The sequence below is a fragment of the Pantherophis guttatus genome, chromosome 4 (genome assembly GCF_059756535.1).
Source record: "Pantherophis guttatus breed Tessera chromosome 4, ASM5975653v1, whole genome shotgun sequence".
Classification (NCBI taxonomy): Eukaryota; Metazoa; Chordata; class Lepidosauria; order Squamata; family Colubridae; genus Pantherophis; species Pantherophis guttatus.
In genome coordinates, this window is record NC_142066.1 from 33596945 (window position 1) to 33623863 (window position 26919).

At 38.0% G+C, this 26919-nt stretch overlaps 1 protein-coding gene across 1 annotated transcript; it reads left to right on the forward strand.

The window, feature by feature from the left end:
• Positions 1 to 8059: 8059 nt before the first annotated feature.
• On the forward strand, positions 8060 to 26317 carry MFAP4 (microfibril associated protein 4). Its single transcript, XM_034423436.3, has 6 exons — positions 8060 to 8495; positions 13107 to 13197; positions 18492 to 18655; positions 19582 to 19678; positions 20145 to 20327; positions 20996 to 26317. The coding sequence occupies exons 1-6, from the start codon at positions 8490 to 8492 to the stop codon at positions 21241 to 21243; spliced, it is 789 nt and encodes a 262-aa protein (XP_034279327.1). The 5' UTR covers positions 8060 to 8489; the 3' UTR covers positions 21244 to 26317.
• The last annotated feature ends 602 nt before the right edge of the window (positions 26318 to 26919 follow it).

The window sequence follows — 26919 nt, forward strand, 5'->3', positions numbered from 1 at the left end:
GCACTGTTGTTAAGGTTGTTACATGAATCTGGCTTCCCCATTCACTTTATGTGTCAGAAGATCTCAAAAAGTTATCACATGTCCCTGGGACACTGAAAATGTCATAAATATGAGCCAGCTGCCAAGCATCCAATTTTGATCATGTTACCATGAGAATACTGTAACAGTTAGAAGGATGAGAAATAATCGTGTCACATTTTTCAGTGCCATTGTAACTTCAGACGGTCACTAAAGGAATGGTTGTAAGTCAAGGGCTACCTGTACATCCTCACAGTTACCATATAAATCTAAAATTAACTTTCTTCAACTGCTACTGCTCTTAATTACGACATCTTGAAAATCAAAACTTCTATGTAAGGAAGAGAGACTGGGCTTTAAGATAAGTTTAATGTTCATTTAGAAACAATCGATTTTTATTTGAGAATCCAAAGGGACAGTAGTATTATAAGCTATGGATATTAATGGTGCGTCTATTGACTTTTTGTAAAATTAATAGACAGTGAAACAGTATTTACCTAATGGTTTATGAATGAGAAAGACATTGCCAGCTAGCTTGCACCTAAGGGAAGTCGACTTCTATTTTCAGCATTAGCTTTAGTGAGCAACTCAGGTTTTGTTAAGAGTACAAATGTATGTTATTACTGTACAGATAGTCCTTGACTTACAACCATTGGTTTAGTTCATTACTATACATGTAGTCCAGGGGTGAAATGCTCCCGGTTCGGACCGGATTGCCCGATCCGATAGCAATGGCGGTGGGTGGTTCAAAGAACCGGTAGCAAAAATCCTTCCCCACCCCCATGCCCAGCTGAGCCACGCAATCATCAGAGACTTTTTTTTTTTAATTTCAAAAGCATTTTTTCTACAACTCTTCGGACAAAAAAGAGGTTGTAGGAAAAATGGTTTTAAAAGAAAAAAAAAGTTGGCCACCCCCACCCAGTCACATTACCCCCCTCACCAAGCCACGCCCACAGAACTGGTAGTAACAAATTTTACATTTCACCACTGATGTAGTCTTTGACTTACAGCCATTGGTTTAGTGTTCATTCAAAGTTACAACACTGAAAAAAGGCAGATTTACAACAGGTACTAGACAATTGCAGCAGTCCCACATTTACATGATCAAAATTCAGATGCTTGGCAACCACCATGTATTTATGATGGTTGCAGTATTCCAGAATCATGTGGTCCCCATTTGCAACTTTCCTAGCCAGTTTTCCAACAAGCAAAGTCAACGAGGAAGATTGGATTAGCTTAATAACTGCATGATTCACTTAATAACTATAGCAAAAAGGCTGTAAAATCAGGCATGGCTCACTTAACAATGGTCTTGCTTAGAATGGGACTTTCTGGTCTCAGGTTATAGACCAATAAATCATAAATTGAGGATTATCTGTACTTTCTTTTAGATTTAAAGCATTTTTATTTTAAGACCACAAACCTAATTAAAAGTTATATTCTTCCAATATAAGTAGAAGTACAATTGTTTTCTGGCTGTTTTCTGAACTCAACTTCCATTAAAACAAGACAAGACAAGACAAAACAAAATCTGATCTGTACATATACATCTTTATATAAAAGTACTAACATATTATTAATGCCTATTATACCAATGTATTCTTTTCCATGAAAATTGAATTCCAAAGCTGACACAATGGAGGTTTTATATTTTGGAATCTGAGCTATAATTTCAATTGGGCACATCTTACAAGTTTTAACTTAAAGTTTGAATAAGTTGATGGAAGTTCCCTATTTTAGGGGAGGGGGATGAGATACATCTTTGCAAAATTGTTTGGATCATTCCTTCTCTTTTTTCACTCTGATGTAATTTTTCTGGAATACTGTTATTATCTTTACATGCATGCTAGCTTAAACAAATATAACATAACAGTTTCCACCATTATGTTATATTTATCTAGCTTAGTATGCACGTAGAGATTTCAGAGATAGGCGTTTGGCTTTAAAAATTTGTTGAGAAACACAGTTTCATTTTTAGAAAAGAAAAAGGTTAAAAAAAAGAAAAGAAAAACATATTGAAATCTATCTTTATTAAGATTTAATTCTTTCCCCTGCCAGGCACATATGTTTCACTACATAGAATAGAGGAGTCTTTTCTAGCCTGATGCCCACCAGATGTGTTGGAAATTGAATCCTGTTGTTCCAGCCCCATAACCAATCACCATTCTGGCCGAAGATTATGGAAACAGCTATGCTGGCTGGAAATGGTGGAAGTTTTAGAATATCCTCCAACGAATCTGGACAGTATTAAGATGGGGAAGGTTAAGGAAGTTCTATACATGAAAATGCTGTAGAAGAAAGTGTTATGATGGAGTTGTACTGAAAGGAAAGGTTCTGAACCAGGGGTGAAATGCTACCGGTTGGGGTTGGTTCGCTCGAACCGGTAGTAAAAAAACTTTTAAAAAAAAGTTCCGAATATCAGCTGAGCGACATGCGATGGTCGGATTTTTTTAAAAAACTTTTTTTAACTACCGGTTCTGGAGAATCGGTAGTAAAAAATGCTTTTAAAAAGTTTTTTAAAAAGTTCCAACGATCGTGTGCCACAGCTGTGATCGTCTGAACCTTTTTTTTTACCTTTTTTTTTTTACGGTGGTAAAGGTAAGTAGAACCCACCCGTTCTACACCCATTATAAATTGTTTCAACTCCTACCCTCAAAATGACGCTATAGAGCACTGCACACCAAGACAACTAGATACAAGAACAGTTTTTTTCCCCGAACACCATCACTCTGCTAAACAAATAATTCCCTCAACTATTCCCTGTCAAACTATTCACATTAGGCTGCATTACTATTGCTATTGGTCTTCTCATTGTTCCTGTCGCCCATCTCCTCCACTTGTGGCTGCATGATTGTAACTTTGTTGCTTGTATCCTTGCGATTTATATTGATATTGATTGTTTCCAAGTATGATTTGATTGCTTATTGTATCACATGACTGTCACTGGATGTAGTGCCTTGTGATTCTTGACAAGTGTAACTTGTCTTTTTATGTACACTGAGAGCATATGCACCAAAGACAAATTCCTTGTGTGGCAATCACACTTGGCCAATAAAGAATTCTATTCTGTTCTGTTCTATTACCCATTAAACCATCCAGCTGGTTCAATTGGTAGAAACAAAATTGAAATGTGTATTTTTGCCTTGAATGCCTCAATATTTTTTATGTAAAAAAAAAGTCCAACACCCCTTTGTCTTGTTCAGCAAGATATATGAACTGGTTTGGAATTGTACTGTTGCTAACTAGGAAATTCTGGAAGCTGAAGGCCACATATTTTAAAGTCACTGTCTGTCTGTGTGTTTCTCTATCAAATGTGTATGCTGCTGACTCCCAATGATTCTGGGAGATTCATAAGAACATTTTTTAAAAATGCAATAAGAAACAAAAATAAGAAAAATAAAGATTGCAAAGATGTCAGAAACTAAATGGAATTTGCATCATGATATTTCCTCACTTGCCTCCCTCTTGAGAATGCCTATGAAAGCCATCAGGCATGGCATTGTTTTCAAAGCAAGACAGAGGTATTCTAAATAAATACCTAGGGAAATCTTACAAACAATTACTGGTATTTGCCATTCCATACAAAGCATTTCTTACCTGCAAAGAAATTTACTGAGCTCACTTCCACTTAATTTTTGAAGAATGTCAGAAACTGCTTCATACTCAGGAACCTGGTTTGATCTGACTTAATTGGATCTGTTGTTTGTAAACTACAATTTATTGCTTTCCATGTTATATAAACCTAATGAATTCAGTGTTGCTTACAATAAGATCTACAATCTTTATACATTCATGGGTTACACTTTTCCCTCTTCTCCATAGGAGAGATGGAACTGATGTGGAAATATTATTAAAATGTGGGTTCATATAATTTTCTTCACTTTTTGCTTCTTGAGAATTCAGAAAAATTTCAAGTACTATAAGGCTAACCCTACTACTTTGCTTGCAATTTCTTCTCCCCCTGCCACCCCCCTCCCATAATAAGAAAAGCTCATGGGCTACAAGCCAATTGTGGGTTACCTAGCACTTATTTGATAAGCAGTGAATCTCCAGAACTTCAAGAATCATAATAGTTGCAAAAACAGCCAATTTATGACAGCTCTGTCATTTTTATATTTATTGGACACCTCTAAAATCATGTGGGAAGTTGGGAGAAGAGCATTTTAAGTAAATAAATGTTGTAAGCAAATGGAAAATGTGGAGCAATCCAAAGGTGGGATGTGCTCGCTGGGCTGTTTTTCTGACAGATCTGAAATTGATGCCTTGTGAATACCAGTTGTAAACAATATATTTCAGTGAGGGGAATATTACTGTAAAATACATCTCTTCTGATGTATTTCAGAAGGTGACAGATTCTCTTGGAACCTGTGGAAGTCCTGTGGGATCCCAGATTTTTCTGATTTCAGCCAGCTAGTCAGTGTTTCTTTAGGTGTAATCAGAGGTGGTAGTCAGCAGGTTCTGACCAGTTCTGGAGAACCAATAGCAGAAATTTTGAGTAGTTTGGAGAACCAGTAAATACCACCTCTGACTGGCCCCTCCCCGTCTATTCTCTGCCTCCCGAGACCCATCTGATTGGGAGGAAATGGATTTTGCAGCAGAGGTGAAATCTAAAATTTTTTGCTACCGGTTCTGTGAGCGTGGCTTAATTAGTGGGCTGGGCTTGGTGGTAAGGTGACTGGGTAGGCGTGGCCAAGTCAATGTCACTTCTTTGCCCTTTTTTAACCTAAAAAACACAACACAACACAATTGGCTCACCCACAATGTAAAAGCAGCTGTGCTAGACCCAAAATGGCCCCTGCAACAAGCAGGAACCTCACACAGCCACAAGAAGCCCAAAAAACAACTTCCACACTTTACACACACAAAATTCCACATACAGCTTTGTGAGATTTTGTGTGTTTGTGTAGTTAGAGTGAAACACTACATAAACACACTAAATCTCAGAAAGCTGCACAAATATGCACAAATATCATTTTATTTTTATTTATTTTTATTTTTATATAAAAGCAGCTAAATTTAAAACTTCCTAAACTTTAAATGGCTAGGTCTAAAAAAAGAACAACTAAAAAAAACCCCAATTAACTATTTTTTTAAAGCTCCCAAAGGGGGAAAAACTTACCCAATAGAACAAGGGTCTCCAACCTTGGCAACTTTAAGACTTGTGGACTTCAATTCCCAGAATTCCTCAGCCAGCTTTGCTGGGAGTTGAAGTCCACAAGTCTTAAAGTTGCCAAGGTTGGAGACCCCTGCAATAGAAGGTACAAGGCAGGCAGGAAGGCGGGCAGGCAGATAGAGCTGCTCACCGATGAGCTTGATTGCAGGTAGGGAGATTCAGTTGCTTGCTGATGCAATGGATTGCAGGTATTACAGCAAGTGAAGCAAGGCAGGCGTTGCGACCAGCAGCTAAGGTAAGCAAGCTGGAGGCTGGGGGGGGGGGATTTTTGCTATCGGTTAGCAGGCAACTCCGCTGGGATCGTCAGAGCCATTTAAAAGCAAAAACTTTTTTTCTTTTAAATGGGACTGACAATCCAAGCTGAGTTGCCTGATTAGCAGGCAACTCAGCTGGGATCATCAGAGCTTGGCTTGTCAGAGCCATTTAAAAGAAAAAAAAAGGCTCTGATGATCGCGCGGCTCAGCTGGGCATGGGGGGTGGGGGCAGGGATTTTTGCTACTAGTTCTCTGAACTGCCCGCCGCCATCGCTACCTACTCGCCCGAGCTGGTCCAAACCGGGAGCATTTCACCCCTGATTTTGCAGTAACCTTCCCCTGGAGTGGGGAGGGAATTGATATTTTACAGTATCCTTCCCCTGCCATGCCCACCAAGCCGTGTCACACTCACCAAGTCATGCCCACAGAACCAGTAGTAAAAAAATTTGAATCCCACTACTGGGTGTAATGATTGTAAAGAAAAACCAGTGAGATTAGGTTCTGACATATACCTGAAAGGGGCTTTTAGAAAAGAACTGGGGGAAAAAACCAATGTAAATTTATTGCACATTATGGAGTTCAGGAACTCATGGTAACATTATGTATGTACAGGTAATCCTTGACTCAAAGCGGCTTATTTAGTGACCATTCAAAGTTACAACAATACTGGAAAATATGACTTATGACCATTTTTCAGCTTATGACCATTGCAGGATCCTCGTGGTCACATGATCAAAATTCATATGCTTGGTAACTGACTCATATTTATGATGTTTGCAGTATCCTGGAGTCATGTGATTACTTTTTATGACCTTCTGAGAAGCAAAGTCAATGGGGAAGCCAAATTCACTTAATAACCATGTTACTAATTTAACCACTGCAGTAATTCACTTAATAACTGCGTCAAGAAAGGTTGTAAAATGGGGTACTTAACAAATCTCACTTAGCAACAGAAATTTGGGGCTCAACTGTGGTCATAAGTGGAAGACTACCTGTATACATACACACACAAACACACAAAGCAGCAAGTAACAAGAACAGCATGACTGCAACCTTATGCAGTTCACTGGGAATAAACTCTAATGAATATATTGAATGGATTTGATTTGCAAAATACATTGTGCTTCAACAATTAAAATACACTTTGGGATTTTAATGTGAAGAAGAGGACTATTGTCTTATTCTCTGGAGATGTCAACTAGGTCCATAGTCCAGGAGAACAAAGTATCCAACTCTTGTTTGATTACCGGTAGTTTCTTCATTATTTGCTCTCTTAATCTGATACCCACATTAAAATCCTTGTTATGATTTAACTTGGAATGAGTAAATAATCCATCCAAAGGACTTGTGATGCTCCCCCAGTGCCAAGGAGTACATCCTCCAAATTTGGTATTATAATGGGTAAGTTTTGTCATTATTATTATTTTTATTCTTAATTTAAGAGGTAGGAATTGAAATGCATGTCCTTTGAGAAACAAAATACTCCCCTTCCCAATTTTAATAGAACATAATAGTGATTCCTGCTGGTATTTTTCTTCTTCTGGGGATTCTATGAAAACTATGTGTTTCCTCTCATATATGGGTACAAAGAAGCCCCGGTGCCTCTTTTAAGTCATCAGTTAATTGTACCAGCATTAGTATCTTTATTTGTATCTTTATCATGATTGACTTTAGAGTACGCAAAAGCACCATGCACTACCATTCTCTTAGGGGTATGCTTGGATGAGTTTTATAGGTGGGGACAGTCTGGATTATGTTATGCTAGTTTGTGATCACATTAGGCTCTTTCCTTCCAATCTCATGGCAATGTTTTCCAAGGCCCCGCTTTTCTGTCTCAATCTCAACCCCACCCTGCTACATGGCTGATATTTCCAGACAAACTCTGGGTTGGAGATCTGAATGAGTTTTGAGAGTTAATAACCTGCAGTACTGAAGCAAGAGAGAGTGAGAGTGAGAATGAGAGACAGTGAGAGAGAAGGGGGGAGGAAAGAAGAGGTGATTGCTTCCTCACAGTATAACAAGTTTAGTGATTTTCTGACATTAATTGATAACCAATGGTATTGATGTGAGTTTCTGGTGCCTCTCTTCTAGAGGAATGCTATACCAAGTCTTGTGACTTTTTTCTTGTGGAAATCCAGTGCAGTTTTTGACAAATAACTAAAGTTACTGCTATAGACATCTGTTAAAATCCTTCACTCGTCTCAGCCTACATAGAGAGAGTGATTTTCTACATAGAGAGGGTGTTTTTCTACTAATAATAACATTTGCTGAAAGCTGAAGAAATCAAAATCCGGTGAATCCATTGGACTCTGAAAATAAGGAAGCAACATTTGCTATCATTGTATATCTGTGAGATTGTGAATCACCAGTGGGAGCAACACATTTTATGCTGATATAGTTTTCTACTAGCTCTATTTAATGTGTCTGTGGGCAAGAACCCCAGGTTTTGAGCCATTACTAGGTCACACCCTTCTTCCACAGTAGACAGGAATTCTAATTTCAAGGCCATCATTTTTTATTTCACTGGAAGTCCCTCTTTGGGACTTCACAGAATACACTCAAATGTTCTGGCTCTGAATAATATTTTCTCCCATCTACAGTTAAAATTTAGCACATTTCCCAATATGATCCCACAAACACAGAGGCAGAGAAAGATGTGGAGGGAGCCTTCTTGCACATACGTGAGAATGGCATATAACAGCATTATGTTCATGCCAAGAGTCCTGGAAAACATCTAGCTCTTGGCTTGTTCTGTGTTTCCCCTCTTCTCTCCAATTTTTCATTTCCTGCCTTGCTTTTCTATAACACATTCTTGCCCCCCCTTCCCCTCCCAACCCTGTGACTTCTCTTTGGGCTATAAATCCAGGATTTACACATCATGTCTGTTCCTTGGCTTGGGGTATGTTAGTGGGCAGGCAGCAGTGTGGGTGGGAGGTGTATAGCTAAAGGCCTGCAAAGGAGACTGGAAGAAGCAGCTTCAAAAGAAAACAGAAAGTCCTATACAGAGAGCAACAGGAGTGATAGCTCAGGAACCACAGAACAACATGAAGGTACAGTAAGACAATGAAGAATCTGAAGGTTTGGAGCAACAGATATTTTTGGAGGGGAGGTGAATTAGGCTGTGAAATAAGGTTTGATTTTTTTTTTCAAGTTGGAACTTTGTATTCTCTCCTCACTCTCAATCAAATTAATGTTTGTAATGTTCTATTTCAATGTCATATGTGATGAATGGAATTTGCAGTTATAAGAAATGGTGAAAGCCAGCTTTTAGGTATGATGGCTGAATGTGGTAAACTGAGACCCAGCAAAGTGGAGTGGTTATGGTGTTTGACTAAGATTAAGACTTGAGAGATTCATGTCTATCTTCAGCCATCAAATCTCACTGGGTAACTTTTGGCCAGTCTCTTTCTCTTGGGCCAGTCTACCACACCAAGTTATAGCTTTGTGGATTAAATGGAGGAAGATCCTTCTGTGAGGTGCCCTGTATTGCTGGAAGGATATAAAATTAACACATCAATAAAGATATCCTCCCAAAACAATGTATGGTAGATGCGACAAAGATTTCGCTAAAAGATTCTTGAATAATTCTGTTCGGCCATTGTAGGGAAGTAAAATGCTAAATGAAATAGACTTTTCTTTTGATATGTCCTTGTCTTCTTAAATCCTGGCATTTGTTTTCCCTATCATGAAGTTGATTTTTTAAACAAAGGGATGTTTACTTTCTCTATCTGTAATACTATTAAGGGATTGCTTTCCAACAAAGACACCTTGAACCATGGACTGCTTAGCTATTTATATTTGTTCTGTAACAAAGGAGAGAAATGGTTTCCATTTCATATCCAAGATAGTGGAATTACAAGGGCTAATTGAGCAGGGTAAACCTTATCAATATTTAATGAGTACTTAATAGGATTCTATGAAGTGAACCATTTCATACAAAATGCTTTGCAAAATTATTGGGAGAGGAGGAGAGGAAAACTGCCCTGATTCCCTACATGTGAAAAGAGATAAGGGAATATTAATTTTCACAGAAAAAAATGATCAACAAGAAATGGGCAGAATGAGAAAGTGCAGGTTATTTTAAAAAATGAAGATGAGCCAAGATGATTGTATGAATTACAGTATGGATATCTCTATCATCTCTATCTCTATCTTTCTATCTCTATATTATTATAACTATATGTAGTCCCTTTAGATCCAACATCTATATTACATCTCTCTCTCTCTCATCTATCTATCTATGTATCTATGTATCTATCTATCTGAAGGTACATGAACAGAGACATACTAGAGATCAGCAAGGAGCACATCTGACTTAATTAGATCAATTAACCCTTGTAATTCCACTATCTTGGATATGAAGGAAAACAATTTGTTACAATACAGAAATCAAGCAGCTTTTATACACACACACACACACACACACACACACACAAAATGTTTTCCCGAAAATACAATCTACCCTGAAAACAAGCCGTAGCCTGATTTTCACACACCTAATATAAACCCTACCCCAAAAATAAGCCCTAGTTAAGCCCCACCCACCATATGGTTGTATGAGGTGGGGCGAGGTGCAGATGTAAAAATCAAGCCAGGGTGGGGATAGGTGGGATGGAGCTACCCCATGTGCCCAGCACCTGCTTACCTTAGGACCGCTGCAGCCAGGCCTCCCATGCCCAGACACTTGCTCGACTTCTGCAGCTGCTTGCAGCGGATGCTAGCTCGTGCTGACGCTCATGGCACAACATTACAAGACTCGTCGCACTAGTGCCACCACTCATGGCAGAATGCCACAATGCTTGTTGCGCTGGTGCCACCACTCACACATGCAATGCCACAACACATCATGTAGCCTCCTTCTACTCACGGAGGCACTGGCATGATAAGTGTCAAGGCACAGGAGGCGTGGCTGCAATGGTCCTAAGGTAAGTGGGTAAGACATCCCCTGAAAATAAAACCTGGTGCTTATTTTGGGGCCAAAATGGAAATAAGACCAGGTCTTTTGCTGGCCCATATTTTGCATGAGCCTCTGCATATTTTCATCAGGAATGGAGACTATCATCCCAGTTTCAAGTAGGATACTGTTTATTGCAGACAGCTTTCCTGTATCAAACTCAAGGTTAGCTACTTGCTTCCTAGTCAACATGTGATGCCCTAAACAAGAAATGCTTGGAGGGTTAGCTGGGGGACATGACGTGGAAACAGAAAGGACTTCTTCACATTTTTCATATACGTTGCTCTTTGCTTGTTTGCAAATGTCACTGCAGGTATTCTAGGGATGAGCTATGATTTCCACATAGTTTCTTTAACAGCTTGGCTGCAATCTTAAATACATTAATGAAAGAGTGAGCAACACTATGCAACAGTATTACCTACCCTTGGCAAATTAAAAATGTGTGGACTTCAATTGGCTGGGGAATTCTGAGAGTCTAAGTCTACACATCTTCAAGTTGCTAAGGTTGAGAAACACTGCTATATAGGTAGTCCTCAACTTACGACAGTTCACTTAATGACCATTGAAAGTTACAATGGCATTGAAAAAGTGACTTATGACCTTTTTTCACATCTATGATCGTTGCAGCATCCCCATGGTCACTTGATCTATATTTGGATGTTTGACAATTGACTCACATTTATGACAGTTGCAGTATCTGGAGGCCACATGATCCCCTTTTGTAACCTTATGACAAGCAGTCAATGGGAAAACCAGATTCACTTAACAACTATGTTACTAATTTAACAACTTCAGCGATTCACTTAAGAAACATGGCAAGAAAAGTCATAAAGCGGAGCAAAACTCACTTAACAAATTTCTCACTTAGCAACATAAATTGTGAGTTCAATTGTGGTCATAAGTTGAGAATTACCTGACCACTATAAGTCAGAGCTTCAAATAAAAGTATAAATGCAGTTTAACTATATGTAATTCTTCATTTTAATTTCCACTTTCTTCCTCATTGGTTCTTCATTCAGTAAGGATACAGTGTATATTCCCAGAAAAGCAGATATATACCTAGATGCAAATTCACAAGCTTTAAAACAAAACAGACAGTAATAACAACAGCAGCAAACCAGATTATATAAACATTTTATTTAAAAAGTAAGTAACTGGGACATGACCACGTTCAACAAATTGGCAAATCTAGTTAAAATGTTCCTGTGATGCATTTTTCCCCTCGATGTTAGGCCATAGGCCAAAAGAAAATTCTGAGGCCAAGAAAAACAACAGCGTACACTAAAGTTTCTATCTAAACGTGTGTCTGCCATGCGGATTGTTGATAGATTATCAAAATTAAGGAGAAAATGAATAATGGTAGATGAACTTTAGAGTTTTCGTTCTAATTCTCCCACTTTGGGAACTAACAAATATTAATTAATGTTGGATCATTTTCTTTTTTGTACACTGAGATTATATGCACCAAGACAAATTCCTTGTGTGTCCAATCATACTTGGCCAATAAAATATTCTATTCTATTCTATTCTATTCTATTCTATTCTATTCTATTCTATTCTATTCTATTCTATCAGACTGAAAAATATCTATTTGCCAGTTTCTGAATCTTAATAGTGCTTCTTGTGACCTGAACATTAGGCCAGTTATCATGAGCTAATGTCTCTAAATCATGTTCTCCACCAGCATCCACGTTTTTTGCTGCTTGCCTCACAATGACAAAAGCTGCATTCCAGCACCATACTGTAAGATCTTTCCCTGTGGAGCAAGCATGCAAAATTGCAAGACATTTACAAAAGGGGCAGGGTTTGTATTGCACCAAGGCAAGGCCACTTTCATTAACCTGATTCCTTTTGCTCCTTCTACAGGCACTGCTTTGACTAATACATATGTAGGCCACTTTTCAAGTTTCAACTACCAGGTTTATGTTGTGATATATTTCCAAATATTTTTCTATTTTCAATCAGTGAATCCATTTCTCTCTTTTTCTTCCTATCATATATTGCTATAAAATTTTGAGCACTAGAGTTCATATTATCATTAGCAAAGAAGTTTGTTAGGCCCTCAACAAGCTTCTGAGGCCAAGAAAATGTCCATTCACATTTTTCATTTGAGACAGCAAAGTCTGATTTTTATCTTTTGCCATTGTAATATTTAATGTGAAAATGACCAAAAGGAAAGTTCAATGTAAATAAACCTGGGCAAACTAAGTACACATGACAGACTTCTATTTTTATTTTTCTTGGTAGACAATGCCAAATGTATTAGGACAGTGTCTTTCCAAGCCAGAAGAAGTTGCTGGGAATTGGGCAGAATATACTCTATATTATAATTAGGTTGGCCACACAGTCAGACAGATATTTACATTATGTTTGGCATTTTTGTCCATCCATCAAGTCCTTCCCAAGAACCTGGGATAGTAATAATGAAGGTATTGTTGCAATATGGAACTTGTTCCAAGAAAAGCTGCCTTCTGCAATTAACTGATAGTGATTATGTCAATGCTGATAGTGTTCAAGTAATGTTCCAGATATTTTGGAATTGCATCCAAGTTTCCTATCTGTAATACCTTTGCTTTCCTTTGCCACATTCATTCTACTTCTATTTGCAGATCTTTATAGTACAATGATAATTATATTATTATTAATAATAAAATGCCTCTTTCCTCACTATGTACCATGGATGACAAGTCATGCCCTTTTTTTTTAGCTTTCTCAGGCCTCCTCATTTTTGCCCATCTCTTTGTTCCTACTTTTACTTCTTCAGCTGCCGACATTGCAAGGACAGGCCATCAACTCAGGTAAGTGTTCTTGAGACTAATTTATGGCACATATTCATCCTCTAAATGCTCATTCCATATTATGTCACCTGAAAGAAGGCATGACACCAGCTTTCGATAAAGTAATTTTAGTCATCTTTAAGATTGGACAAGAAAGAATTCTTATCTACCATGTTTTCCCGAAAATAAGACCCTGTCTTATATTTTTTTGAACCCCAAAATAAGTGCTTGGCCTTATTTTTGGGGAGGTCTTATTATTTTGGAGCACATTATTTTGCCGCCTTACCTGATTTCCAGCTCTGTGTTTAAATATTTTTGGGGAGGCCTTATTTTCCAGGGGGAAGCTTATTTTAGCACATGCATTCAAAAGCCCAATTGGGCTTATTATCAGGGGATGTCTTATTTTTGGGGAAACATGAAAATCTGCTTGTCAATATAGACAAATGCCTCTTCATACATTAACTTATTTTTTGTGCCTTCAAGACAATCTATATTAGTGACTGACTAGAAACTTCCATGAGTTCTCTTGGCAAGGTTTCAGAAATGTTTTACTTCCTAAGGCTAAGAGAAAATGATTGGCCCAAGGTCACCTTACTGGTTTTGTCCCTAAGGCAGGCTAGAACTCATGATCTCCTGGATTTTAACCTGATGCTTTAACCACTATACCAAACTGGATCTCCATTCTAATGTGACTCATCAGTTGAAGACTTCAGGATTTCATGTGTTCCAATGCTTGGGCTTTGCATTCACAAGTTTATGTCAAGGAGAAAGGGCAGCAGCTCAGGAGCTCTCCTGGGAGTGCAGTATTGCCAGAAAATTGTACCAGTACTTGGATGGGGTCTATGATAATTCATCATGTCCACCTTGCCAAGGCCAACTCACCACGTCAACTCGCCACTGCCAACTTGCCATGGCCAACTTGCCATGAGACTTGTGGAATAGAATAATTAACAAGGATGCAAAAGGAGGGATAGAATAAAATGTGAATGACAAAAATAAAAATCATTTTTAATTTATTTTAAATAATTAAATAGAATTGTTAAATTGTCCTGCAGCACGTTGTCCCATGGTGAGCTGTCCCGTAGTGAGTTGGCCATGGTGAGTTGGCCATGGCAAGTTGTTCCATTCCTTATTGGATATGGGTTGAAAAAATACTGATGACTCCTAGACAGCATCAACAATATAGAAACGTTTCTATCTCTTTCCTGCCATTTAGTGACTGAACTAGGAGTGCATGTTAAGTTTATGTATTGTCTGTCATGGAACCCCCAGCCATTATACATTCCTTTAGCAATAGCAGTAGCATTTAGACTTATATACCACTTCACAGTGCTTTACAGTCCTCTGTAAGTGGTTTAACAGAGTTCAGCATATTGCCCCCAACAATCTGGGTCCTCATTTTACCAACCTCAGAAGGATGGAAGGCTGTTGAACATTGATTCAGTGAGACTCAAATTGCCAAACTGCTGGCAGCTGGGAGTCAGCAGAAGTAGCCTGCAGTACTGCATTCTAACTAACACGGCTCTTATGGTTGTATATCAGCTGTACAACAACCAAGTTTATTTTCTAAAGTTTATAGGTTCAACTAAGAGTCTTAAAACTATGGCCATTTACACTGTCTCAAGTATATTAATGTCATTGGTAAAACTCAGTATAAAGCACCTTCCTCTACTATTAAGTAGATCATTTGTGCTAAAAACTAAAGAAATGCTCAAGTCAAGCTTAATTCTTGGTGATTCTGACTGTGAAGCTTTTTGGCAGCATTATGGAAGTTTGCTGTTTTTTGTGGTTTCTTTTATTTCCTAATCTAGCTAACAGACATGGCATTTCATAATCCTCCCGATCCAAATACTAATCAGGACTGACCCTACATGGCTTCTGAGATCAGCCAAGTCCATTTGTTAAAACATTTCTAGACAGATAAACTTTCACTGCCAGAGCTGCCCTTTGCATACATATTTTTTTTTCTAAAAAAAATCTGGGCCAGCATTAGGTTGCCGAGCAGACTGAGCCATTTAACAATAAATGAAGAACATCAAAACATAGTCCATGTTCAAGCAAGCACAAAAGACACAAACAAGCATTTAAATTATCTTTTCAGCTTCTGAACAGCTGTTTGCAATCAAATTGGACAGAAAAATATACTGCTTCCAGTTAGCCAGAAAGTCTCATGTTGGGAGGTCATTTGTGGCTTGCAACTAGCCCAACCTGGCTTATATTATAGCATTGTTTACTTTTTAATCATAAGATCATCTCACCATAGTTAAAGACAGTGTTCTGGAATATCCAAAATAGCAAGAGCACTTAGACTTATATACCACTGCATAGTGCTTTACAGCCCTCTCTAAGTGGTTTACAGAGTCAGCATATTTTCTCCAACAATCTGGATCCTCATTTTACTGACCTCGGGAGGATGGAAGGCTGAGTCAGCTGGTGTGAATCAAACTGCTGACAATCAGCAGAATTATCCTGCAACACTGCAATCTAACCACTGCACCACCACAGATATATACCACAATAATGTTTCTTGGATGGTATGTTTCTTTATTTTTACAATGCAGTATATAGAATCTTGAAATACACAAGAAGTGTCAGGTCTGTTGTCCATCTAGTCCAGAAATGGCTACTTTAAAAACTGTGTTCCAGGTTTCCAAGGGGAGACTTGGCTGATCATATGCTGCCTATTAACTGGAGAAATGTTGAAATGTTCCAACAGGACCTTTCTTCCATGCAATACAAATATTAATTGACTGAGCTGTGATTGTCCTGTCCCCTTACTTCCATATTAATCCTTTGCACAGTTTACTTTATATGTTACAATATAAATATCCTATCTTTATATCTGGAAGATTCCTAATCAATACTGCAGAACAATGTTAATTCATCAACTGAATAATTATTTCAAAAGAAACACACAAATCTATCTTGGGTTTGGAAAAAATTTTGGAAAAAAAAAACAAAAGATGAAGAGATTTAAGCTATGTGTTTGCATTTATCTGAAAGTCTTTTAGAAAATCCTGTTTCTGACCACTGAGTGGGCACTAATTATGGAGTCAGTGGCCTGCTTGAAGAGGACACTGGAGCATCTATCCTATGGTAGAAAAAGCTTTCTTGCTATTATTGCCTTCATACCTCAGATAGTGAAGGGACCATAAACATCGATCTGATTGCTCAGGTGATTTAATCTGCAAGAATGGAAAAATCCCATCTCTGGTGTAATGGGGTCAACCTTACCAAGTGGACCAGAGAGGAAACAAGACAGGATAAGCTACTTCTACTTTAGTGTAAAGCTATATTAACAGAAATCTGCAAGTACAATTCTCTTGCCATCTCCATTACAGCCTGATAACTTAGGAAGGATCCCTCGTCAGCCTCTTACACTTCCTATTATGGAACTGTAGGCTATGCTGTCTCTTATCTGACCATTCAGTAGGCAGAATCTTTTTTGCTTGGCCTCCTTGGCAATGGAGAGTGTCAGCCTTGAGCTATGAGCTATTAGCACAGAAGATGCACTGAAAATTTCTGTCATTACTATCCAAACTCACATCATCAGTAATGTATTGGGATAATAAATCAGAGTATCTTATCCCATATATACCATTGGAAGAAGAATATAATTTGAATGAAGTCAATAACATCTAGCCTTTGTGGCATTTTATCACACTCTTTCCTTTGTAACAAAATATTATAGGGTTACAACTGACCAGCCTGCTCTTTTAGGATATTGCTGTCCACTGTTTTCTTCTTTCCCAATAACCATTCTGTTAGTAATGTTATTGTTAGAGGATGAAATTACTATATGTTTGTGAGTCTCAAGTAATGTCAGATGATCCTACTATAATAGGCAGAATATTTCATAGAACATAGAATAATGGGGATCTTGGAAGTCTCTAGTGACTGTCCTACACCCTGCTTAAGCAGGAGACCCTGTATCATTCTGGACAAATGGCTGTCCAATCTCTTCTTGAAAATCTTCAGTGATGGAGCATCCACAACTTCCAGAGGTAAGCCATTCCATCAATTATTTGTTCTCACTGTCAGGAAATTTCTCCTTAGTTCTAGATTGGATGTCTCTTTAACGATTTTCTATCTGTTAGCTGATATCTTTTTTCCTCCACATATATTGTTTAAATTGTAGTGGAAGGCTGAACAAATAGCTTCCCATGTATGGAAGAATGTCTAGAAAAGCCTTAGTTAATGGCAGTTACTACAATTTAAAGATCATTGCTTGCTATCCCTAGCTGCTCTCTCAAGAGTGGCTTTTGACAGAGATAATAACTAAAACAATTCCTTAATAGGTCTCTTGGCTAGAAGGTGCTTATATGAATGTTGAGAGCTTTTCATGCTTGGTGTCTTTTAGTTACAGGCACATATGCACAATCCCCACAACCTATAAACACCTGTTTCAGAGGAATAAAGAGAAATAAGTATACATCTAAAAATTTATCCAGAAAGGAAAATTGTTATCCCTTATGCAGGTGCCTGGAGAAATGGGGTGACATTGAAACTCACCTGGTCAGGGTCTTCAGTGACTTAATCACTGTATGATTAGCATGAGAAATTCAGACTAACGGTTTGGGAAGTATTTAGGTAGGTTTGGAGCATATCATACAATCTTTGTTTGGAAAGATCTGGAAAATCTGGATGCCTACAATTCAGAAACTTTATAGATTCAAGCTATCTAAAAGTAATCATTAACTTCCCCTGAACAAATCTCAAGCAGATCACATACAAATTCATTCAGATCATTTCTGAATGACAAAACAATCTAATTTTATATAACAAACCTGCATTGCACATTTAAAGTTAACATGTCCAAAATTTCAGTTGCCCCCAAATCTCCAAAATCAATATACATATACTATATGTGACAGCAAAGACTGCATTGAAATGCATATATTTATTAAAGTAATATCCTCCCCAAAAAAATCAGTAATGAAAATTATAAAATCTATTTGCATTGGGTGAATGTCAAAAATGTGTCTAAATTTGGACAAATATTTACTGAAATATATATAAATTTTAATATGAAGTTTGAAGAAAAAAATCAAAATTTCGATTAACAAAATGTAGTATTTTTATTTATTTCTTAGCTTTTTAAGCTATTCTCAGAAATGTCACTTCGTCCAAAGAGAAGGTGATTTTGAACAAAAGAATCATGATATTTGTAAAATAATAACAGCAACAGATTTATAATTATTGACTTGGACAGCTCTGCTTTAAAGCAAAATGGTCAATCAGAAGCCAAAGTAATGTCATATGCTTGATTGGTTATTTAAATTTAAAGTAATATGTTTTTCTTCAAACTGGGACAGCTCAGCAATCTCAACCCTGTGGAGAAGATTCCTTTCCACTTGACTGTGAGGACATATATGATCAAGGTTCAGAAACAGATGGCGTGTACCTCATCTTTCCAGCAGGACCCAGTGTCCCTGTCCCCGTGTACTGTGACATGACCACTGATGATGGAAAGTGGACGGTAATGAAATCCCTGGGATGGATCCAATATGGGAAAGTGTATCCTATGGAAGCAAAAGAGATCCTAGAACTGGGTTAGATTAGTAGTGGCTGTTCCATGCTTGTTTGGTGGAAGTTCTTAAAACTTCCATTTCTTTGATCTTGGCCTGTTCTCTAGTTGTACTTTCAGTATCATTTATGGTGCTGATATTGCTCTATATAAAGCTTTAAGAAATTTGAAGTATTTATATTGCAAGCATTTTTTCCCCTGGGTGTTCAAGACAATAAATATGGAAGGGTGTGTCATTTTATTGCCACAGACTCCTGCCAAATAAATTGGACCAGAAGAGAGGAATTGGCAAAAATAATTCATTGAGCTCTAATGTCAAATGGTGTTACGACTCTGGATCTTTCCAATCCAGGTTCTACATTACTCTTTTTCATGAGGCCAAGGTATCTGTGTCTCATGTGAAACTTTTCACTCCTTAATTTGAACATCAGAACATTTAGGATTAACCAGGAACACACATTTTGTGTAGTGTCTTCCTGTTTATGGATGTAGGCCAGAAAAATCACAAAAGAACACCATCCTTCTACAGATATAACCAATTCAATACTTTTTCTTGTCTTGTTAGTCAATGTAGAAGTGAGATAGTGTCCAGCATGGAAAAGTGGATATAAGGACTAGAAGTCAAACAAGCAAATATGCATTTAAAATCGGAAGGGGACGAATTGTGTGTATGCTTAAACCAAGGCTGTTAAGAGTAAGGCTTAGCATAGTGTATGAATCATTTTGGCTTATACAATTAACCATGTTTTAGCATAATGTATAATGTCCTTGATTATTTCCTTTCCATGGTGTTGACAGGAATGAAGCTTCAGGGTAACTGTTGACAAATTGATGTTAATTTAACAATTGTCTTTCCTCAAAACTCTTATACTTTGCAGGTTTTCCAGAAACGCTTCAATGGGTCAATCAGTTTCTTTCGGGGATGGAATGACTACAAGTTTGGCTTTGGCAAAGCAGATGGTGAATATTGGCTGGGTAAGTATGAACGGATAAAGAAAATTTCTTCTTCTTCTTCTCCTCCTTTTTTTCTTTCTCCTTTTCCTCCTCCTCTCTGAGGAGCCTCTGCCAAAAGCCCTTGATTTTTCCCACCCTTTCCCTCACTGGCTTCTTCCCAGTCTCATAATTTTATGCATCTCTTGATCCAGACATCTCCTTTTGCCAGAAACGTTTGGAATGTAAAATGTTTGGGTTTCTCCCCTAAGCAGCTGAAACCTGGGCCAGAAAACTACATCATGAAGTGCAATTGCTCTGTTTATTATGAGTCTAGGCCAGCAAGCACAGCCAAGAATTGTCTTGCTTTTCTGTCTGGCCAGTACTTTTTTGTTAAGAGAATGGGGGTCATCCCCAAAGGGTAGGAAAATAAATGGAGGTGCTTTGGACTTCTTCCCAAGGCACCATAACGATGTGCCCACAAATGATTTTCTATTCCCACCTGGTCTAGGTCTGCAAAATATCCACCTTCTCACCCTGAAGCAGAAGTATGAGCTTCGTGTGGAGCTGGATGACTTTGATAATAATACCGCCTTTGCCAAATATGCTGACTTCTCCCTTTCCCCAAATGCAATCAGTGCAGAAGAGGATGGCTACACGCTCCATGTATCTGGGTTTACTGATGGAGGGGCAGGTAAGAGACAACAGGTCCTCAATCCCATTTGAGTACCAAATGGAGTAAGACTGAATCTCAAAATGAGGGTAGGAAACCCTATTTACAATATGATAGTTGTGACACATTTGCAGCTGTCTTTTTTTAAAAGATGGAAAGCATGGTCGTTTCAAACTTGGTAATCAGACATTTAGGTAGGATCAATTTGGATCTGTGTATTATCATGAATACTAAGATGGTATTTGTCCTCAGCCTAATATATAGATAGTAATTCTCAGTTTGCTGTCCTTCTGATCAATTGGGTCTATAATTTCCAAAACCCTTCTGAGCCAGAGGTGTCCAAATACTAACATAAACCCATATGTGACTTAACAAGATGTTTATAGCAGCCAGAAATTTTTCTTTCCCTAAGACAGATGTTTTACTCTGTATCTTGTTATATGGGATCAGAGTATATTATGGGGAAATTAGAAGTCATTTAAAAGATTTTTACAGCATGTTCCGTCCAATCTTGAAACATAAATTATGAGATGTGCATGAAAACATTCCAGTGCCAGCAATCCATGTCCAGTATACTTGGGCTCCAATGGATCTACTCTCAAATATACAAGCAAGGACACTACTCCTTATTCTTACCAGCTTCATGAAGTCTCATTTTTTACCATTATTTCACTTGATGTTTCCACCAGGTGATTCATTGTCATATCACAGTGGCCAGAAGTTCTCCACATTTGACCGTGACCAAGATCTCTATGTGCAGAACTGTGCAGGTCTGTCATCAGGTGCCTGGTGGTTCAAGAGCTGCCATTTTTCCAACCTCAATGGCTTCTACCTTGGTGGACCACATCTGTCTTATGCCAATGGCATTAACTGGTACCAGTGGAAAGGCTTCTACTATTCCCTCAAGAGAAGTGAGATGAAAATACGTCGTGTTTGAGATCCAGGGCAACTGGTGGCTTTTCCCATTCTTCTACCCTAGAGGCCACTTGAATCTTGATGTAGACTGAATTCCCAATTATTAATGTATTTCATTATTCTGTTTGCCTACCTTTAGCATGCAGCCTGCACCAAATTATTCCTCAGAGAACACAACTCTCAATAAAGATACCAATTTCTCAGGCCCTGCATTACTGAGATCCAACAGAACTAGATAATTGCCAATGCCCTATCCTACTAATCACCACAGTTATTGTAGCCACCAACATCTCTGCTCTTCCAGGAAACCTGATGTTGGTTTGTTTCACCAACATCAATATCACTTGTCATGGGTCCTATCTGCCATTTCAATGTCCCAAATCAAAAATTGCTTTGGGAACATACCAGAAATAAACCCCATCTCTTCTAGCTGACTGCTACTCTTCAGCAGCCCAGCAGGAAAGAAAAAATGAAGGAGGCTATAGAGGTTATAGCAGAATTCCAGGCTAATTTCCCTGCCTCAATTAAAAAAAATAAATAAAGTGTATTGGCAGAACTGGAAGAATGGTTTATCTAAGCCATGTTCCTGCTTTATCCATTTCCCAGGCCTAGATAACAAATCCAACAAAGGATTTGTAATATTCAAAACTATAGGGACCAGACAATTTAAGACAAAATGTAGAAAACATTTAAGAACGATCAGAGAAGACACATCCAGTTGGAAGTTTCTGGCAGATGGGAACAAGTATTGTAAGGTTCAGGGAAAAGTTGCCAAAGGTGATAGCAATTATCCTGCTTTTAAAAAAATAAATAAAATGAAAGTCTGCTCTCCAAATATGGACAATTGAGAGACCAGTAGAACTGTTAACAATATAAAGGCTTTTAAGGCCACCCTTTCTGAGCCAAATCCCACCCCCATACATCTACCCAATCATTAAACTGTTTCTACAGCATCTGTCTGGACAGTGATATGGTCCAAGTTCTAAAGTAAAAATCTGAAGATGAAAATCCTCCTTCTAGCCTGCTCTTGCATCTTGCCAAAAGACTTGTTTTGACTACAGCCTGTTCAACATCTGGATTCTGTTCTCAGCAATTAAGTTTATAGGACACCTGAGGCTATAGTACTGAAATGGGCAGAGATCCCAGAAAACCTGATGTTCTTTTGCATGTTCCAAAGAAATCAGTTTGGATCTTGCAAAAGCATGTTGTGGGAGAGAGTGATAAATTGGTGGTTAGACCTACAACAGTGAAAGTTTGGATCTGTAGTCTGTGAAAAGGGGATGTAGAAAATCCAAGATAAAAAGTTAAATTAATTAATTTCTGGAAAGATTATACAAGAGGTAAGAACAAGCCATTAGCAACCATGCAAATTAAGACAATGAATGTATTGGAGAAAACAGATGCATTTGAAATCTTAGAAAGGGATGCCTTCCTTTTTGCGTGGGCCACAATGAAATAGTTTGCTGAGAGTATAAAGGAAAGAAGACTTTTAGAATCCTTAGTACTCTCTGAGTTTGGTTGTTTGCTTGCAGATGTTTCATTACCCAACTAGATAATATCATCAGTAATAGCATATTGAAAAATCTATAGCAAATAACCAAGCTTGGAGAGCACAAATGACTCCACAATTCCACCCTGAGCTACATATATTCTATTTGAAGGTGAGCTTCATTGAGGATGAGATAAGGGGCTTTGATTTCCTAAGTCACCACAAATTTCTTCTGCTGCTGTTCAAACAGAATTGGGAACTGCATAGTTTATCCCATGTTCTGTAACTGAAAGACTTTAGGTAACTGACGAAAATCAGTTGTGGCATTTGAATTTTATTGACTATTTGAAAAAGGATGAAAAAAGGTACAGAGAGAGAGCTAGGAAAACCAAAGTCCACACTTTTGGAATCTTTCTGATTTCTTGATTTCATATTTCATCTCTTTTCCACAGGAGATAAAGGAGTTTCTTATAGTGTAGTTAAGATATGACAGCTATGCCCACTATGTACTGCTTTAGTTTTGCACTCAAAGCAATTCCAGAGTGGATTTCACATGGAAATACAATGGATGTGAGCAAGCAGTTCCATGGTTATGTTGAGTCTAGAAATGCCAAGGATGGCATTCCCCATTTCATCACCCCAGAGAGCCGCGGTGGTACAGTGGTTAGAGTGCAGTACTGCAGGCTACTTCCGCTGATCACCGGCTGCCAGCAGTTTGGCAGATCGAATCTCACCAAGTTCAAGGTTGACTCAGCTTTCCATCCTTCCGAGGTGGGTAAAATGAGGACCCAGATTGTTGGGGGCAATATGTTGACTCTGTAAACAGCTTAGAGAGGGCTGTAAAAGCACTGTGAAATGGTACATAAGTCTAAGTGCTATTGCTATTTCCCTCCATTTTGCTTATTATGTTAGGATAGCTGTTAGAACAAAGATACATGTAATGAAAAAGAATGGGCAATTCATCAAGGGTCTATCAAAGAAAGGAGGGAGAGATATAGTGAAAGTATTATGTCTTTCTTTACCAATAGAGAGCATGCTGCCCTAGTTTTTATCATTACCAGCAAATCAAAATGTTGATGCTGGCAAGTATGTCATTCTGTTGTTATTACTTAATGGTGGTATAATAAAGGATTGGCTTTTTTCATAGTTTTTAGGATAGAAAAATTCATGTGTAACTTATCCTTTGGGATATCCGTGGACAAAAAAGAGAACTAAAGCAGAAGAAGTTATAGACTTCAGATTTTTTCAACCCTTAAGATGTATACCATCTGAGAAAAAGATTCCCCCCCCTTCAACCTTGCAATATTCTTTAACCTCATTCTCAGCCTTCTGAGCCTGAGAATTTCCTAATGCTCACAGTAGCTCCCATTCTTTCTCCAACAGTGCAAAGGTGCTTGCACCTCCCATATTCCCAGTGGTAAATTACCAGTGCTTAGCAAAATGTCTTTAAAGAAAATGGTTTGGTAATGATGGATGTGTTTTTCAGAAAACCTTCAGCCTCATCTTGCAGTTGGGATTCCAATAATGAGGTGAAACTTGTCAGAATTGGCTCACCACCTTGAAGTGACTCATTGCATTCTTGGACTAGCTCCGGCTGCTTCTTCAGAAGGAGCTGAATCATAGGGATGGATGTTTCTCTTGGGTTCACAAACAGAGGATCCTTGGTGGAAGAGGAAAGAAGTGGAAGCAGTATTGAAGTGGCTGAGGAAGGGGGAAAGGGAGATGTTAATCAAGTTACAAGTCAACAATTTAAGCTCTTCCCCTTCCTCCTCCTCTTGTCCAGGGGTGAAATGCTACTGGTTTGGACTGGTTTGGGCGAATCAGTAGTAAAAAATGCTACCGGTTCGGGCAAACTGGTATTTCCAATGATCAGCTCGGAAACGATCAGATGTGACGCACAATTTATATTAGCTAGAATTGTCAGATTTCCTGCTTTCTAGCTAATCTAAATTGCATGGCACAGCGGATTCCTCCCCCCTTCGCTGTTCTACTTACATTTGCAGATTTGAAAGGTTTCAAAATGTTCCTTTTTTAGTGCTGTGAGGGCAGACTTACAGAACCGGTAGCAGACTTCAGAGGATTTCACCGCTGCTCTTGTCTTTCTTGTTCCTCCCAATTCCCATTTCAAGTTCACAATTACCATCTAAGATTGGTTGAAGTAAAAAAAAAAAATCCATACTCAGTTTGATGAGCTAAATTTTGGAGCTAACTGAAAATGTTAATCTAAATATATCTGGTGTAAAATTTCCGTTTCTAAATGTCACAGAACTTCAACTAACATTATTTCTGAAATATCCAATTTTTTTCCCCGGTTTGTAATCGTATCTCAGACAATATCAATCCAAAGTAATCTTCTTTTTTTCACCCATCTACATCCCACAAAACATATTTCTTAATACCCTTAGTTGAAAATTTTAATCAATATAAAGTCTATTTTAGCCATGCGGTTGTCTTCTTTTTGTCATTGTTCTCCTGTTTTCCATACATACCAAGTATGTTTCCTCAGCCACAAAAGCTTGCTTCTTCTTCATATATTCAGCATGATTCCTGTAAATGTATTTCCGGATCTCTATTCTAGGTACACAGAAATTTAAAATGTATTCTTTTAAATATGCATGTTTGAGAAGAAGAGATTAAATGCATGCTTATCTCCATTAAGGTAGCACTCACTTACCAATCACTTGTTCAAATTTAAAAGGGTACTAAAAAAGGAGACGAGCGGCCAGCCTTTGAAATTGTAGCAGTTACAGAATCCCTGCAGTCAGATGATTGTGTTTCCCTCTGATTTGACAATATCAGTCCCATAATCCCGCAAGTGTCCTTTAAAACCTCAATGATGACTGGAAGAAATTATTCAATTCCATTTGACAAATGCAGAATACCATGTATACGGAGATGCTGCACCGCCTGCTGGCCAGAATGGATAATGCAAGGATAGGAAAATGGGAATCTCTCAACCTAAAAAAAAATGTATTACAAATTTGGGATAGAAAAGCAAAGCAAAAATAAGTATAAATGTCCAGTCTTGTATGTTAATCTGTTCAGAATTAGTAGTTTCTGTAGTAATGAATATGCTCATAAAAGAATATGACATGATTTTCCACAAAATTTCAGAATTGGAGGTTTCTTTCAGTAAGACTTTTCAATAAAGAAAACAAAGAGTATGAAAAAGACAAAAAAGGGGGGGATTATTTCAATGTCATAAAGTTCTAGATAAAATATATAATCATATTTTAATTAATTAAATGAGATGGAAAATATAAAATTAATGGTTAAATCAGCAAAATAGGGTTAGCATCTTTGTTGCCCTGCAGAAACACGTTTTCTTTGCAGGTTTAGTTCAGTTCAGTTCAATTTAGTTTAGATAATTCTCTTCTCCCATATTAGCGCAATGGAGAACCAGTTTGGTCTAGTGGTTAAAGTTCCAGGCTAGAAACCAGGAGACTGTGAGTTCTAGTCCTGCCTTAGCCATGCAAGGCAGCTGCATACCTCAGTCCAACTTACCTCACAGGGCTGTTCTTGTGGGGAAAATAGGAGGAGGTTTTGTTGGATATGTTTGCCACCCTGAGTTATTATTATAAAATAATAAAAGCAAGATTAAAATAAATATGTACTGAATTCTTATTATTTCTTTTTCACTGGTCTGCAAAATGACTGCTACTGGTATTGTGAAAATAGTTTGAAAGAGGGTAATCAAGACATATTCATAGTTCTCTTGAAAGAATAAAATCAAATTAAAAACATGTTAAATCTTGACTGGAAAGAGTAAATATCACTGCTTATTTATAGTTTTACAAAAGTCTTCTATTTGTTATATTCTTTTTGGTGGGAACCCCTTGGGAAAATTAATTGCCCACCCATCTTGGGGGTTGGGAGGAGGAATTCTGTCCTCCTCAGTATCCATATGTGCCTGAGATGATCCAGTCACTTTCTGACCAACAGAGATAAGAGAAACTCCATTCCCACTGCTTTCCTCCCACTACAGACCCAAGCATGATAGCAACAAATTTATTCTCTGCTTGGTAGCTTCCAATACCACGTGTCAACTGAGGGATCTGACGCACCTTCTGCAAATCCTCCCAAAGGTAACCTAGAAACAAAACTGTGCATGTGGCATCAAAGATAAAGGGCTGATTATCCCAATAAAAAGATCCAAAGAAAAAGATGGCCTCCAGGACTGACACTGTAATCTTGAGCTGTTATGGAAAG